Source organism: Sturnira hondurensis, unplaced genomic scaffold (genome assembly GCF_014824575.4).
Source record: "Sturnira hondurensis isolate 20B ecotype Veracruz unplaced genomic scaffold, ASM1482457v3 Scaffold0016663, whole genome shotgun sequence".
In the NCBI taxonomy this organism is placed as follows: Eukaryota; Metazoa; Chordata; class Mammalia; order Chiroptera; family Phyllostomidae; genus Sturnira; species Sturnira hondurensis.
The window spans coordinates 5855940-5872566 of record NW_028089294.1 but is presented as its reverse complement, the minus strand read 5'-3'; the positions used below and the strand labels follow the sequence as shown (position 1 = coordinate 5872566).

Below are 16627 nucleotides of genomic sequence, written 5' to 3'. Positions count from 1 at the left end.
GTGTCTAAGTACCATTCTCCGGATTTCGGGATGGGGTCTGGAGAGTAAAAGATGAGCCTGGAATATCTTGTTCCAGAGAATAAGGAGGTGCTTGAAGAATGATGGCGATACGGCAGAAGGACACAGAATCTAGCTTGGAGGAGTTACTTCCAGCCAGATAGAGAACAATTTAAGCGTTGAAACAAATTATAGCAATGGGCTATAATAATTAAAAAAGTGAAAAGTCATGAGTCCCTAGTGATATAAATACATTGATGAATACATTGAAAGTTTATTGAGGAATGGGATAATCAAAGTACCTCACCACAAAATACTTAATTTCAAAGGGAATATAGAATACCTGTACTATGGAGAAACCCACAGATACTACCTTGTCAAATGATTAAAGTTAATTAGTAATGGGACAAATATAAATCATCGTGATGCCTATTTTCACATTGAAGGCAGTAAGAAGAGCGAGAACATCACTTCTGTGATATTCAGATTTATCATCCAAATCAAAGTGTGAGTAAACATGAGAGAAACCCCAAATTTGGGACATTGTACATAGTAACTGGCCTGATTCACGCTTCTAAATCAAGGTGTTGGGGGGAAGGAGAGACTGAACTACAGTGTCGGCTGGGAGAGCACGAGTTACATGGCAACCTGTGATTCTCACCGAATTCACTATGAAGGACATTATCGGTACAGTTGGTGAAACTTAAATGAGGTCTGAAATCTGAAGATTAGGTGATAGTAACATCAGTATTAATGAATTGGTTTTGAAGGTTCTATTGTTATGTATGAGAAGATTCTTGTTTCTAGAAAATGCACATTAAAATACTCGAAAGTAATGGCAACTTATTTCAAATGGTTCAGAGCAGGGGTGGAGGGGATGTTCTTTTTACTTGACCTGTAACTTTTCTGTAAGTCAGAGGTAGCTTCAAAGGGAAGGTTTTGACGTGCAGGCCTTGTGTATTACAGAAGTTTTTTTTATTTTCAGGGCTGTTGCCAAGAAGGTTCGTAGTACAATCCAGAAAATCAAGAAGGAGGGAAAGATGTCGGAATGCCTGTTAAGAGCCTTGCTGGACTGTAAAACTTTTGAAGAACTAGAACACGTGGTAAGGAGCCCTTTTTATCCTTTAATGTAGACCTGATTATATTATCATTTAGGTCTGTTTATAGTTAAAGAAGACCTGGAAATAAAAAACCTAACCATCAGCCATCATTATTTAATTCAACAAAAGATTTATTCTTCATTCAGTCACTATCATATGCATATCTGTGCTGGGCACTTGGGCTAACAAAAATGAGTAATGTGTACTCCTTGCCTTCAAGGAATTCCCAGTGCAGCAGGGAACAAGGAGATGAGGATATTGCAGTGTGAAGCGGAGGGGAGAATCCTGAGCTGAAGGCCTAGTTGTGAATGTCTTCAGCATGTCGTTGGTTTGAAACTGTGAGGATGGAAGGTTTCACGGAAGGAGTGTTGGTGGGGTAGGCAGGTCAGGGTTGACCATTGAGGGACACCCACTTTTGAAACACGGGTGGAGGAAGGGAGAGCCTAGGGAGGAGACATGGGAAGGGTAAGCGAAGTGGGAGGAGAGTCAGATGATACCGAGGAAGACCAGGAAGAGGCGTTTTAGAAGGAGGTAACAATAAATTGTTTAGTAATTAAATGAGCAGAGAGGCTTGACAAGATATGAAGCTAAAAGGTATGTTCAGTGATTAGGGGGCCGGTGAGGGCCTTCCTGATACCACCTTCAGCAAGGCGTGTGGAGAGAGGAGCCAGGGGTCTGCAGGCCGAGGAGTGGACGTGGCTCAAGAAGTGGGAGCATTGAGTGTTGACAGCTTTTAGAAGACTTGGCTTGAATCAAGAGGACCTTATCATTCTTGCAGTTCAGGCACTGGGTTTTTAAAACGAGTGAATCTGAACAAAACCCCTAGTTGTAAGTATCTACAAAAGTGTCAAGAGTCAGATAAGGAGCACCGCCTTTGCACAGCCAGTATTACCCGGTTAGTGCTAATTCGTCTTCGGTGGGGGGCAAGGGTTGACGTGGGATGTCTTCGGCATTCTCACCACGTTCTCTAATGTTGCATCCTAATTTAACTTTTGCTTTTTAAAACTGAACAATGTGGTATGTGTTCTGATGTTTTCTTTTTCTAGTCAGCTCCGTATAAAACCGGGAGCAAAGGCACCAAAGCCCAGAGAGCAAGGCAGCTGGGATTAGAGGAGGCAGCCAGGACACTGCTTGAGAATCCAGGGGTGCTCAATCTGCTGTCTTATGTTCGACCCGATGTGAAAGGTACCTGCTCTCCTTAAAGAGATAAGCCCTATGTCTTTTTAAGTTTGAAAATATACGTTAAAAATGTTGTTTAAGTAATGCCTGCACAAAAAATAGGTAGCGTATGAAGAATGAGGAATTCTCACAAAATAAATCCCAGTGTACCTCTTGCTTAGCCATTCAGTTTTCCTCTTTTGATAAAGTGCCTGTTCTAGACTTTCATCCATTTTTTATTGTGCTTATTAATTAATAAGCGCTTTAAGATATTCTTCTTTAGTTATCTGGGTGCAGATTCTCCCTCCCAGTTTATAACTTCTCTTTCACTTTCTGTATGCTGTGTCTTGGTGAATAGAAGGTTTTACGTAGTTTTATTGTAGTTAATATATGAATCTTCGCAGCATATTGATCTTTACTTTTAGGATACTTGTTTTTTTTTTCTTTTAAAAGAAATCCCTTTACATTCTGAGGTTATAGGATGATAATGATTCTTCACACTATAAAGATTCTCATATTGTCTTCTAAAACTTTTACCCTGTTTCTCAAAATTTATTTAATTACAAAGTCATATCTGTAGAAAGAATTCCAACAGTTCTGACCTACATGAAGCGTCCAGCGACATCCGACGCTCCCTCTCCCGCTTCCCAGGAGTGAGGGGTCTGTCTCCTCCTGGATGGTGTCCGCCTGCCCTTCTCTTGTGCAGGCGCACAAGAGAGACAGGAGGAAGGGAGGAAGGCGGAGTTTTTCTTAGCAAAACCCGAGGGAAGTGGCAACCGATACATGTCAAGATGCATGGCTTTTATGTCAAAATGGGGGCCTTAGAGTGTGGGCTCGTTGAGGAAGAGCAGCCTTTTCAGGGTCTGATGGGACTGGCCCTGCAGTTCTCGCAGTTTCTTTGGCCCATGGTTCTGTGGGCCTGGAGACGTGAGTATCCATAGGGGGCAGTGTCTGATCACAAATGCATAGTGTGCACGAAACTGTAGGGAGTCACAGCATGCGGTGACCTTGTTTTTAAGAAAGTCACCCAGTAAATGTGACTTTGCGACGAAAAAAATTGAGTATGTGTGTCTGTAAAACTACATATATCTTTCATATACAAAACACATCTCAATATCTGTATTAAAGAAGACAAAAAGGAAATGCAAATTAGTATTATTTGAGTATATAGATGGGTTGAAATGAGTAAAGTTCAAGTTTAATTTTTTTTAAATGTGTATTTTTAGTTGGATTTTTAAATGGTTGCAACGTTTAATAATTTAACAGTAGCTGAGACTCTATAGCCATGTATTAAGATTGGCCCAGTGAGGATATGTTTTAGTAAAATCCAATGTTGAAGCTTTTAGAATGTTAGATACATAAAGGTTTATTGCTTATTTTTTCTCTTGTGGTTGATCTCCTTCTATTTCTTACCTCCCGTGCTACAGATTTTCCTCAGTGCACACGCATACTGAGGTCCTCCTGGGTAGGTTTGGAGACTGCATCGCTCTTCACTGTCCTGTGCGGTGATGCTTCTGGACTAGATGTGGTGATGGGCACTTGGTGGCACGTCTGTGCTGGGACTCAGTCAGGGTCTGGCACGGTTACAGCAGTACCAACACGTATAGCAGGACCTTCTGTTTGCTTTAGTCCCTCTTTTGGATCACAAATGTAGAAGAATTAGAATTCATTTCAAACAAGCTGGATAAGGTCTATTTTAAGTTTCCCTGAAATGCTTCTTCCTTTTTTTGGTCCCCTCATTCTTTATTTTTCTGAATCCTCACCCGAGGACATGCCTATTGATTTTAGAGAGAGAGAGGAAGGAAGGGAGAGAGCTGGGCAGAGGGAAGCATCAATGTGAGAGAGAAAAATCGACCAGTTGCCTCTCGCACCGTGGGCCCCCACAGGGGACTGAACCCACAACCCAGCATGTGCCCTGAGCAGGAATCAAACCCACAGCCCTTTGGTTTACAGGCTGACGTTCCCACCAAGTGAGCCACACTGGCTGGGGCCGTCCCTTCGCTCTTTGTGCTACACAGATACCCATGATCACCCTCAATTTATTAACGTTCCTTTTTTTTGAAGATATTTCTCTGTTCCCTTCATTTTGATGCCTTTTTTATAACTTCTCTAAAAACATCAAGAGAGTTGGAATTTGATCTTTTTTTAAAAAAGAAAATTGTATTTTATTGTTCATGCTGTTACAGTTTCCTTGCTTTTTCTCCCGTTGCCTGCCTCCACCCAGCCCCCACCCCTCTTAGGCGGTCTTGTCACCGCTGCCCCTGCCATAGTCATGCACGTGTGTTCCTTGGCCAGTCCCTTCACCTTCCTTCGCTGAGTCCACCCCTCCCTCTGGCAGCCGTCAGTCTGTTCCCCGTAACTGCTTCGGTTTCTGTTTCGTTTGTAGTACTGTTTTTCTAAAGAAGCATTTTCATCCTTCTTGTCATTCTTCAAGGAAGTTTTCAAGAAACCAGATAGTTTCGGTGTCATTGTTTTTTTACCCCAATAGAAGACGCACACTAATTTTCTTACTTGTCACTGACCAACAAGAATTTAGTCTGAGTGAAAAAGATACTGAGCCACAAATGGGTTACATCCTGGCAGATCAGAGCACTCCTGTGTTGCTACAGGGGAGTAGCCTGGTGGTTCTGTTGTGTTTAGGAAGAGAGGGCCTCGGGGCAGAGGAAGTAGAAAGAAGTGCCACCCTTTGATTCCTGGTACAGTTGTGGGCGTTGGAAATACCTCCGGCTGGGGAGCCTTCACTATAAGGCAGAGGATAGAGTTTTCTGGTTCTGTGGACTTGATTTTCTCCTGATTTCACAGAGGTGCTAAACTCTCAGAATTCCTCTTATCCTTGTTGTAATAAGCCCCCAGAGCAACTCTCTTTCACAAGGGAAGGTGGGTTTTCAAAACACACAAGGATCTTTTCAGTCCTTTCTCTCCCTGGTTGGACTGAACTGGGGTGTGTAATTTGGACGAGAGTTTTGGATGCCTGATAATGTCTACTTTCTGTTGAGAACCACTGCTATAGCAAAGGGCATCACCCCAGCAGTGTTTTCGGTTTTTTATTTTTTTCAATGACAGTTTACATTCGATATTATTTTGTACTAGTTTAGGTATACAGCATAGTGGTTAGATGGTCATATGAGATCTGTCCAGGAGGTATCCAGCTGTGTAATATGAAAAATAGAGACATTTATTGAAGAAAATACAAGATACAAGAAACATTGTACACTGGACAATGATGCCTCAGTCTTCTTCAAAGTAGATACCTTGGGACCTCACACAGTTCTCCCAGTCGCCATCAGCTGCCCCATTGTGTTTTACTGAATCTCATCCATGGTCTGAAATCTCTTGCCTTTCAAAGGTGATTTTAGTTTTGGGGAAAGCCATAGTTGCAGGGCACCAAATCTGGGCTGTAGGGGGACTGAGTCATTTGAATGATGTGATGTTTCACCAAAAAACTACACCAGACATAATGCATGAGCAGGTGCATTATTATGATGAATCTGCCAATCACTAGTTACCCATAGCTCTAGCCTTCTGAATTATCTGAATAGTTTCCACAGAGGAACGTTCAAGCTTAACGCAAAAATTGATTTAGATTCATTGCTCTACTTGCTCAGTTATTTTGAATGTGATGTCCACACAGTACTTGTGCTCAGTCAGTGGCATCAACTGCACTCACTGGCTAGTACAGTGAAGTGTCATTGTTCACGCGTGTGCATTCCAGTCCACCGCCTTGGCTCTCTCCTGGGCTGCCAGGTTACGTCCATATCACACAAACTGTTCTGATTATATTAACAGTGGTTGGACTTTTTCTGGACACTCAGCCAACTCAGTTACACCAGCCAGGGCTGGTTTTTTAAACTAATGAGTATCAGAATCATCTGTGATAGTCTATAAACTAGTGAAAGCCCATAGTCTACGAATTAATTAATCAGTTTTAATTCTCTCTTGATGATACATTTATTGATTTAGAGAGTGAAGAAGGGGAGGGAGGATGGGGGGAGAGAAAAATAGACAGACAGACAGACACAGACAGACATTGATGCGAGAGAGAAATGTCATTTGGTTGTCTCCCATAAGTGCCCCAACCAAGGGACTGAACCCACAGACTTTTGATTGATGTATAGGATGACACTCCAACTGAGTCATCTGGCCAGGAAAATTTTATTTATTTATGTTTAGAGGGGAAGGGAAGGAGAGAGGGAGAGAAATATCAATGTATGGTTGCCTCTCATGAGTCCCCTGGTGGGACCTGGCCTGCAACCCAGGCATGTGCCCTGACTGGAAATTGAACTGCGATCCTTTGGTTCGTAGGTCCGTGCTCAATCCACTGAGCTACGCCAGCCAGGGGAGAATTTCTATTTTTAATAAGTACCTAGTGTAAGGTACTTACCTTAGTACCCTGTTTTCGGGTCCTTGGACTATACTTTACAAAACGTTGTTCTAGAGCTCTAGAATAATTTTAATTACATAGGTTTACATATCATGTTCCCCACATGATAGGGGTTTTCAAAGGCCTTTGTTATTATAGCAAAATCTGATACCCTCTTTCTTTTCTTTTATTGTTTATTGTTTCTCATTGAGAGAAACAGTAGAAGAGTAGCGAGTATGTGGGTTACATACTTTTTTCTGACTTGTCACCATGGTGCTCATTAGACTTTGCATGATGATACTGTGAGATGCTTTGGGACACCAGGAATTAGTGCATAGTGAACAGTTTTCCTTAACTGAGGACTGAGCTAGCGAGACAGCTCACACGAGAGCAGACGGTCATCGACTGCTTACTATGTGCCACCGCTGTTCCGAGTCTTTTTCACACAGTCTTTCACCTGTCAAAGGTCATTTGTTCCTGAAAATGCCCTCATAGAGAAATTCTCTTAAAATATGAACAGATTTCTTATTAATTTCAATGGCCAAATTATTTTTCTTTGAATTTCTTCGAAATAAATGTAATTACATCAGTAGTTAAGAGTAGTTGTAATACAACACAGCAGGGCATTTTCTCCTTATTAATTACTCTGTAAGTCTGTCTTTGTCTTCGTTACTCATTAAAACTATGCTTTTAGAAAAATACATGATACTCAGTGCTTGTATAATTCAAGCATTACTGCAGGAAAGAAAGCTTTAATGGAAACAGAACAATAAAAAGAAAAGAAATGAAAGAAAACAATGCAAATGGTCTAGCTCAATGTATGAGTTATCGCAAGTGTGATAATGTACAAGACTTACCACTACCATTGGTCGACAATTCGAATGTGGAGATGAGCATAATTCAAATGATGCTCATTGTTATTGGTAGATACCAATTGTCATTGGTAGACAATTCAAATGTGAACATGAAACTTAATGAGTCTTGTTTCATGCTTAAGAGATTTGAGGGATTCGAATGAGTCATTGAAAATGTGAAGAAGTGCCTCATAAGCCAAAATAGGAATATTAAGAAACTTACTAAAAAAAAAAAAAAGAAACTTACTTTTTTATTAATATAAAAACATGGTTGAAGAACCAAGGAGAATTTTTGTAAGTGGAATGAAAGTATGCCTTGGGATATGACTCAATTAATATATATTTTCCATAACATGCTAAATCTTTGTAAATACCTCATGAAGTCGGTGGTAGTCTACTTTTATCGGAAACTGAGGCACAGAGGGGTCATGTGACTTGCCCAGAGTTGCGCATTTGGTAAGTGGAGTGGGGAGCAGCGCAGAGAGCACGTTCCAGAGCTGCACGTCCCACCACTGGGTTGTGTGCTCTGTGAAGGTCCTCTGTTCCTGCTTTGAGGGACTTGTTTTTGTTGGAGAGGGGAGTTAGTCACTGCTATGATACTTTTCTGTCCTAAGGCTGTCAATTTAAGGTTTTTATTTTGACTGGATGAGTTTATTGTGATTTAGCTACAGACTTAAAAACCAATCTGCAGCTCTTGCTTTTGTTTTCCCTTTTGTCCAAAGGGCTTTCGGCACTCCAGGACATTGAAACAGGGGTGCAGCATATTTTAGCAGACATGATTGCTAAAGACAGAGAAACACTTGACTTCATAAGGAAATTGTGAGTACCTCTTTGTAGATTTATGCTGTTAAGGGCTGCATGGTTAGTGCTAAGACCAGTGTTCATTAACGACTTGATTTTCAGGCTTTTTCTTAAGTAGCAGAACTTGATTCAAAGAACAGAACCGTAGTATATAACACAGATACAAGTAAAGTTGCTGCTGTTGGATTCTGAGAAGGGAGCCTGGGACTCTGCCCGCTTGTCCTCCTTGCACCGAAGCACCTCAGCGGAGGGCTCCGAGGAACACCGTTTAAAAACCACTGGCTCACACAAAAGATGCTGGAAGAAATTTATATTCGTTTTGAGTTGGCATTTAAAAAAAAACATATTGTGATGTATGCACTTAATTTTACAATATCCCCTTTCTGGTGTTCCCCTGGTATCAGAAGAGAGGACAGAGCTTCGCCGGAGGCCTGCTCTTCCTCTCTCTCCACATCTCCCGCTGTGTGTGAGCTGTGCAGAGAAGAGGAAAGGTGGGCATGAGCCAGTGGGCTGCTGTAGCTCGTCAGGGTTTTGTTCATTTGAGGGAGAACTTTGCTGTTTTCTCAGTGGCCCTAGAAGGAATTAATTGAAGTAGGAGAATTGCCCAGGTTTTTAAGTGTTTTTACAGGTAATTATGCTGCAGAAATTTGGTTCAGTTTTATGCATTATCATTGGAAGCTGTTCTGACACATTTTCTTGTTTCTCCTTTTTATAGCTTTTAATTGGTTCTGACTGGTCATACTTCTGACCAAGTATGGTGGTTAGAGAAGGATGATGTCTAGACTAGGATTTCTGGTCTGATTCCTTGTAGATAGTTTTGGTGTCTTATATGCAGATGGTATCTGCAGATGGTATCTGAACTCACTTAGGCATTTTATGGGAGGGTTGAGTTGCTACAGAAATAGATGTGTAGGATCTATGGTAGCATGAATAGGCAAAGAGTCCTTATAATGAGTCAGTAACATTTTTATAGTTGGACATCATTTAAAGAAATTACATTTGGTAGTGGCTTATCATTTTTGCTAACCTATTCAATATATAATATGCTTCTTTACTACACATATTAATAACTACTTGTTTAAAAAAATATTTGTGTATTTGAACAGGTGCCAAAATAGATATATTTCTATTCAGTCATCTTTGGCAAAAGTGTCTTCAAAAAAAGTAAATGAGAAAGATGTTGATAAGTTCCATCTCTACCAGAATTTTTCATGCAACCTAAGAAACATCCAGCATCATCAGGTAAGTGAGGAAGTCGCCTGGCGTGCTGTTGGTGGTGGTAACGACAATGCTCTGGGTTTCCCTGCTACTCTACTTACTAAGGAGTTAAAGAATTTTAAGTCACCTATTTTCTTTTTTATTCATATAAATTTTTGTAATATTGTCATATTCTTTCCATTTCATAAATGGGGAACTCAAGACCCAGAGACATTAGTAGGTGACTCTAAGAATTATTAGCATAACTGACAGTATAGCATCTCAGGTGTCTTGACTTTCTTATGGTGACCTGTCTTATTAGACTCTGCTTGCAAGTTCGCTGGGATGTAAGCTGTGTTCTGGGTCTTTTCCCTGTGAGGTACAAATTAGAGATACCTGGTTTAGAATAGAGTGTGAGAGATCTCACTTAACTGTATAAATCGTAGTCATTATATCTCAGACTTTTAATTTCGTTTCTAAGTTTACTAATTTTTTTCTAATTGTAGTGATAGGATGTATGTTCATTGTGGAATGTGGCTTTTAGGTCATATAGGGAAAAAGATGTTATAAGTGCAAAGTATGATATTGACTCTTACATTCACCTGTAATAGCTACCTTTACTAGTGTTCTTTTTTGTGTGAGTTTGAGCTTCTGTCCAGTGCCCTGTCATTTTGGTCTGATGACATTTCATGCAGGTCAGGTCTACTAGTGACAGACTCTGTCAGTGTTTGTTTATCTGGAAATTTGTAATTTCTCCTTATTTTTTAAATTTATAATTGTAAGATACATAAAACATAAAGTTTACTATGTTAACAATGTTTAAGTGTGTAGGTCAAGTAATGTTAAGTGTATTCACATTGTTTTGCAAACAGCCTGTAGAACTCATTCATCTTGCAAGACTAAAGCTCTGTACTTATTAACAATCTCCTTTATAATTGAAGGATAGGTTTTTTAGATATAGATTTCTTAGTTGACTTTTCTTTCAGCACTTTGCATGTGACCTCCCCTTGTCCTCCATGGTTTTTATGGAGAATTAGCTGTTTATTTTAATGAGTTTTTGCACATGATGATTTATGAGGTCTGTCTAGAAGGTACCAGCCATGTAATATGAAAAATAGAGACATTTATTGAAGAAGATACAAGATATAAGAAACACTGTACATAGGACAATGACACCTCAGTCCCCTCCCAAGTGGGTGCCTTGGGACCTCACACAGTTCTCCCAATTGCCATCAGCTGCCCGGCCGTATTTTCCTGAATCTCATCGATAGTCTTGAAATCTCTTCCCTTTAAAAGGTTATTTTAGTTTTGGGAAAAAACAGAAGCGGCAGGGTGCCAAATCTGGGCTGTAAATCTGGGTGCCAAAGCACCTGGGTGATTTGATGTCTCGTCAAAAAACTCAGTGTGAAACACGAAGCATAAGCAGGTGCATTGTTGTGATGAAGCTGCCAATCGTCAGTTACCCAGAGCTACAGCCTTCTGAGTCATCTGAATAGTTTCCATAGAGGAATGTTCAAGCTTAAAATCTAATGCAGATTCGTTGCTCTACACACTCAGTCATTTTGAATGTGACAGCCACACAGTATATATGGTCAGTGAAGTGTGTCTATTGCCCCTGCTGATTAGTACAGTGAAGTTGTCATTGTTCATACATGCACATCCCATTTCACTCTCCTTGGCTGCCAGGTCACATTGATGTTGCACAAACCGTTTTTATTTTAACAGTGGCTGGACTTTTTCTGGGCAGACCTGATGTACATTTCTCACTTTATTCAAGATTCTTTGGCTTTGGTTTTTGACAGTTTGATTTTAATATATCTGGCTGTGGGTGTCTTTGAGTTTATCTTGGAATTCATTATAATTCTTGGATGTGTAGATCATGTTTTTCATCAAAATTGAAAATTTTTTACCACTGTTCTTCAAATATTTTTCCTGTTCCTTTCTCTTCTTCTCTGGTTCTTCTACTGTATGTATGGTTGATTGTGTCCCACGGGTCTCTTACGCTCTGTTCGTGTCTCCCCCCCCCCCCCCCNAATGTTCAAGCTTAAAATCTAATGCAGATTCGTTGCTCTACACACTCAGTCATTTTGAATGTGACAGCCACACAGTATATATGGTCAGTGAAGTGTGTCTACTGCCCCTGCTGATTAATATAGTGAAGTCGTCATTGTTCATACATGTACATCCCATTTCACTCTCCTTGGCTGCCAGGTCACATTGATGTTGCACAAACCGTTTTTATTTTAACAGTGGCTGGACTTTTTCTGGGCAGATCTGATGTACATTTCTCACTTTATTCAAGATTCTTTGGCTTTGGCTTTGGCTTTTGACAGTTTGATTTTAATGTATCTGGCTGTGGATGTCTTTGAGTTTATCTTGGAATTCATTATAATTCTTGGATGTGTAGATCATGTTTTTCATCAAAATTGAAAATTTGTTTGCCACTGTTCTTCAAATATTTTTCCTGTTCCTTTCTCTTCTTGTCTGGTTCTTCCACTGTATATATGGTTGATTGTGTCCCACGGGTCTCTTACGCTCTCTTACGCTCTGTTCGTGTCTCCCCCCCCACCCCCCACCCCGCCGCCAGATTCTACCTCAATTGACTAGTCTTCAAGTTTGCTGATTCTTTTTTCTGCTCACTCCAGTTTGATATTGAGCCTCTAGCAGGCGTGTCCAACCTTTTGACATCTCTGGGTCACACGGGAAGAAGAGTTGCCATGGGCACACATTAAATAGATTGCAATACATAATCACAAAAAAGTCTCATAATGTTTTAAGTAAATTTACGATTTTGTGCTGGGCCGCATTCCTAGCCATCTTGGGCTGCCTGTGGCCCGTGGCTGCAGGTTGGACACCCGTGGGAGTGAATATTTTCTCTGTCATTGTATTTTTCAGCTCCAGAGTTCCTGTGGGGTTTTTTGTTTGTTTTATAATTTCCAACTTTTTATTGATATTCTGTATTTGTTGAGGCAATGTTCTTCTGGATTCCTTTATATTTCTGTCTATGCTTTTCCTTAATCTGAGCTTCAGTAAGACAGTTGGTCTGAAGTGTGTCTAGTAAGTCCAATGCTACTTCCTCCAGGACAGATTCTCTTCATTTTGTTTTTTTTTTCCTGTAAATGGGTTATACTTTTTTATCTCTTTGCATATCTTGTAAACGTTTTGTTAAAAAATGAACATTTTGAATGTTGTAAGTTGGTACTTCTGAGAATTATATTTTTCTCCTTTTTTTAGGGTTTGTTGTTGCTGTTGTGAGTTTGTTTAGTTAATTCTAAACTATTTTTGTAAAGTCTGTATTTTTCATTGTGTTTAACCACTGACGTCTCTGTTCCTTTAGCTTAGTGGAGATGTAATTACTTGACAAGAGATTCCCCTAATGCCTGGAGCCAAAACAAAAAAAACCAACTTTCCCAGCCCTTGAAGATTAGCTCTTTGGTGGGGCACTCTGAGTAGGCTGTTTACTACTCTGCCTTAGCCTTCACTTCCTCTTTGCCTGGGGCCCTAAGGTCAGTCAGAGGTGAAAGCCTAAGATCTGCTCAGGTGTTTTCAGAGCATGAGCTTAGTCCTGAGCATACATGTGGCCTTGCAGGTTTCCTGATATATGCAGGAACTTTACAAAACCCCTTTGCCCCTAAGTATTTTTTGTTTCCCAGCCTCTTCCTTCCCAGGCTTTTTGATTGCTTTCACCGTAATTCTTTATTTCCAACTGTTGTTTATTAATTGAGACTGCAGCTCATATATTTACCTCTAAATACTTTTAAGAAATGCAACCCAGGAAGCTGCTGCTGTCCCAGGGAAACCCTGACACAGGCGAAACAGAGGCAAGCCCTGGAGCTGGTCTCAGGGAACCCCCATGCAGAGTGAAACACACATTTTTGGTAAATAAATGAATAACAAATGGGTATAGCTCCAGGTTTTGTTTTGGTTTGGTTTATAAATGTTGACTGAGTAAATTGATCATATATATATTTTGCGGATTATCGACTTTGCCATATATGCTTGTACTCAGATTCTGGCAATTAACCGTGGAGAAAATTTGAAGATCCTGACAGTCAAGGTCAACATTCCTGATGGAGTTAAGAATGAATTCTGTAGGTGGTGCATCCAAAACAGGTGTGTTTGTAGACTTTTATAGAATTTCCTTTCTCTTGTTTCTAAAACACTGTACTGAGATCTATATTTTCTAATATGGAAAGACGTCCATTATGTCAAAAAAAAGAGAAATGAACAATGGCACTCAGCAGAAATAATATCTTTTTAAATTGGAGACAACTAGGACGGACTTTAATGCTTTTTCTATAAAGAGCGTATTTATTCTTTTGAAAAAACAAATTAACAAATGCATACTATATATAACATATCAGAAACGTTTTATTAAGGATAATTGAAACATTTAATTTATTGGATATTCCAGTGTAATTCTTTAAGCATGCTGTATATAGTTTACCTAAAATATTTTTCACATTAAGGATGATTGAAACAAGCATTAAATTAATTGGACAGTACGAAATTTTTAATGTTATGTAACTTTTTATTATGCATTTTTGTTTGTTAAGGGAACCTTTAAAAATAGCATCACATGGTTGTATAGCATTTTTGACTTTCAGTCTTAGTTTTTAGAATATATTTGATCCTCACAAGAGACTCATTGGATGGTAGAGCAGATTTGTAGCTGCCATTTGACAAAGGAGAAAACGGATGCAGAGTTAAAGTGGCTTGCCTAGCAGTAAGGAGATGTAGGTTTTAGGTATGCTCCTCACTGGCTGGTTCTGTGTGACCTTGCGTCAGAGGGATTGCTGGCAATGCTGCGTGAACAGTTGGATGAATTGTGCCGAGAGGAAGAACCACTGTGTACTTTTGGGGTGAGCTGTCTCACCCAATGTGCTTCTTACGTCAATTCAGTGGAAGCCAGTTTTCCAAACCAATTTCTTGAATGAACAATTTACTGAATGGTGAGACCAAAGACCTGTCAAGTAAAGCAAACATTTAAATGTTAATCACTAGGTTAATTGCTTAAGCCAGTTATGTTTTATCTACACAATGGAATTCTGTGCAGTCATTTTGAAAAATTTGAGATAGAGCTAAAGGTGAGAGATAAACATGTTATCAGGTTAAAAGGACAATTATAATGTATATTTGTAGTATCACCTCATTAATGGCAAAAATATTTCTATATTAGAGTAGAAAATATCTGAAAACATATAAGGGTCTACTCCTTAGCTCTGTGTGCAATTTTAATTGCCTGTTTTACTACTATTATGGGTCTACTACTATTTTGGGTCTACTCTTTTGGGTAGTTGTCATTTTTTACATCAATGTGTATTTCCTTTATAAATAAATAAGGTCCATTAAAAGTAAAAAAGAAATAAACACCTAAATGAAATCCTAGATTTAAAAAATTATATTAAGAAATTAGATAATTTTAACTTAAGATCTGATGAAAGTTTAAGACAGTTTCATGCAAAGAGCAAAACCCTGAGTGGCCGCATCTGCATCTGAGCTCCGGTTGCGTCATTCCCACCACGCTGACTGTGAGTGTGTTGCTTGATACTTCTTCTCAGTGTCGTTATCTTTAAAATGGCAGTAATTTTGTTCTCACAGATTTGAGAGTATTGAATGATATTCCATGGAACTGTATAGCTTTTGATGGTATCTGTTATTACAGTGATCTATTGTGCTAATTTTCTTTTTATAAATGTTTTTTATGAGGAAAATTTATGCTCATTTCCTACAAATATTTATAATACTCAGTATGAGGGTTTGTCTTCCATAGTTAAGGAATTATGCTTTTAATCTATTATCTTTATAGTAAGTAAATGTCAAGAAATGGTTTTCCTTGCAATGATATAGTTGGTTTTTATTAGCCCATCTCTATTTTATTTTATTCTCCAATTGAACAATTGGTAATAATATTAACCTATACTGTAATACTTTATATCACTGTGGTATAGTGATATAATTTTCAGTTGTATTTTAGAAGTTTCTCTCATGTAGATAATTGAAGAAACACTTTTGTGGAAACTAAAGAACTGAAACAGAGCTAGTTAAAATACTTTTTCCAGACTAAAGAACTATTATTAAGAAATTCTTTTCCTTTCTTTAAACACATTGGAGTGACTGGAGATGGTTGCTTGAATCTTATTCTCTTTTTTCAAGATTTTATTTATTTATATGTAGAGAGGAGGTAAGGGAGAGAGAAATACTGATGTGTAAGAGAAACGTCGATTGGTTGCCTCTCATATGCCCCTAACTAGGGACCTGGCCTATGACCCAGGAATGTGCCCTGACCAGGAATGAAACCTGCAACCTTTTACTTTGTGGGATGACACACAAACCACTGAGCCAAAACAGGCAGGACTCCTTTTTTTAAAAAAAAAACAAAACAAACCTTCACCCATGGAAATGTTTATTGGTCTTTAGAGAGAGACAGAGAGAGAGAAACATCTATTGGTTGCCTCCCATATGCACTCTGACAAGGGATTAAACCGGCAACATAGGTTTGTGCCCTGGTGGAGAATTGAACCTGCAACCTTTTGGTATAGTGAATGATGCTCCAACCAACTGAGCCACTTGGCCAGGGCTCCTAGTGTTTTTTTGTTGTTTTTTTTAACTCTCTTTGTTCCTGTTCTTCCGCCTTTCTCTTGTACTTACCATTCAGGTTATGTGCTAGATGTTGGGGTTCCACCTGTAAATCAGATAAATATACTGACCGTCTTTGGTGACAGTGTACTTTAATGAAAAAGACATTGAACGAATGGTTAGGCGTATGTAAGCTGAGGTTACAAAGAAGAAGTGCATTGTGTCATAAGGGTTCGCAACAGGGAACCTTAACAACTGGGTGCCCGTGTAGGTCAGAGACAGGAGGGAGAGGAAGCAACAGGAAGTTAGGATTGAGATGTAGGCTCGGGCCAAATCATATCTAGCTTTCTTAGTCATGTTAAGGACTTTTTTCTTTACCTCAAGGGTGATGGAAAGCCACTTAAGGATTTAAACAGAGGTATGTCATGATCAGTTTGAGTTTTAAAAGATCATTATGGTTGCAGCATAGAGAACAGTTTGGAAGGAACCAAGAGTAAATGTCAAGGCGAGGGATGATGGTGGCTGGGACTGGATGGTAGCAGTAGGAAATAGGTAAACTGTGAGTGGGTATAAGGAAGGCA

The 16627-nt window shown here is 39.4% G+C and overlaps 1 protein-coding gene across 2 annotated transcripts in view; it reads left to right on the top strand.

The window, feature by feature from the left end:
• Positions 1–16627, top strand: part of SRBD1 (S1 RNA binding domain 1) — a 181021-nt gene that overhangs the window by 20216 nt on the left and 144178 nt on the right. For both annotated transcript variants that reach the window (XM_037066637.1, XM_037066636.1), the window contains exons 6-10: positions 983–1100; positions 2144–2282; positions 8192–8288; positions 9377–9512; positions 13477–13580. In XM_037066637.1, coding sequence (XP_036922532.1) covers positions 983–1100; positions 2144–2282; positions 8192–8288; positions 9377–9512; positions 13477–13580 — 594 coding nt within the window. The remainder of the gene's footprint in view (positions 1–982; positions 1101–2143; positions 2283–8191; positions 8289–9376; positions 9513–13476; positions 13581–16627) is intronic.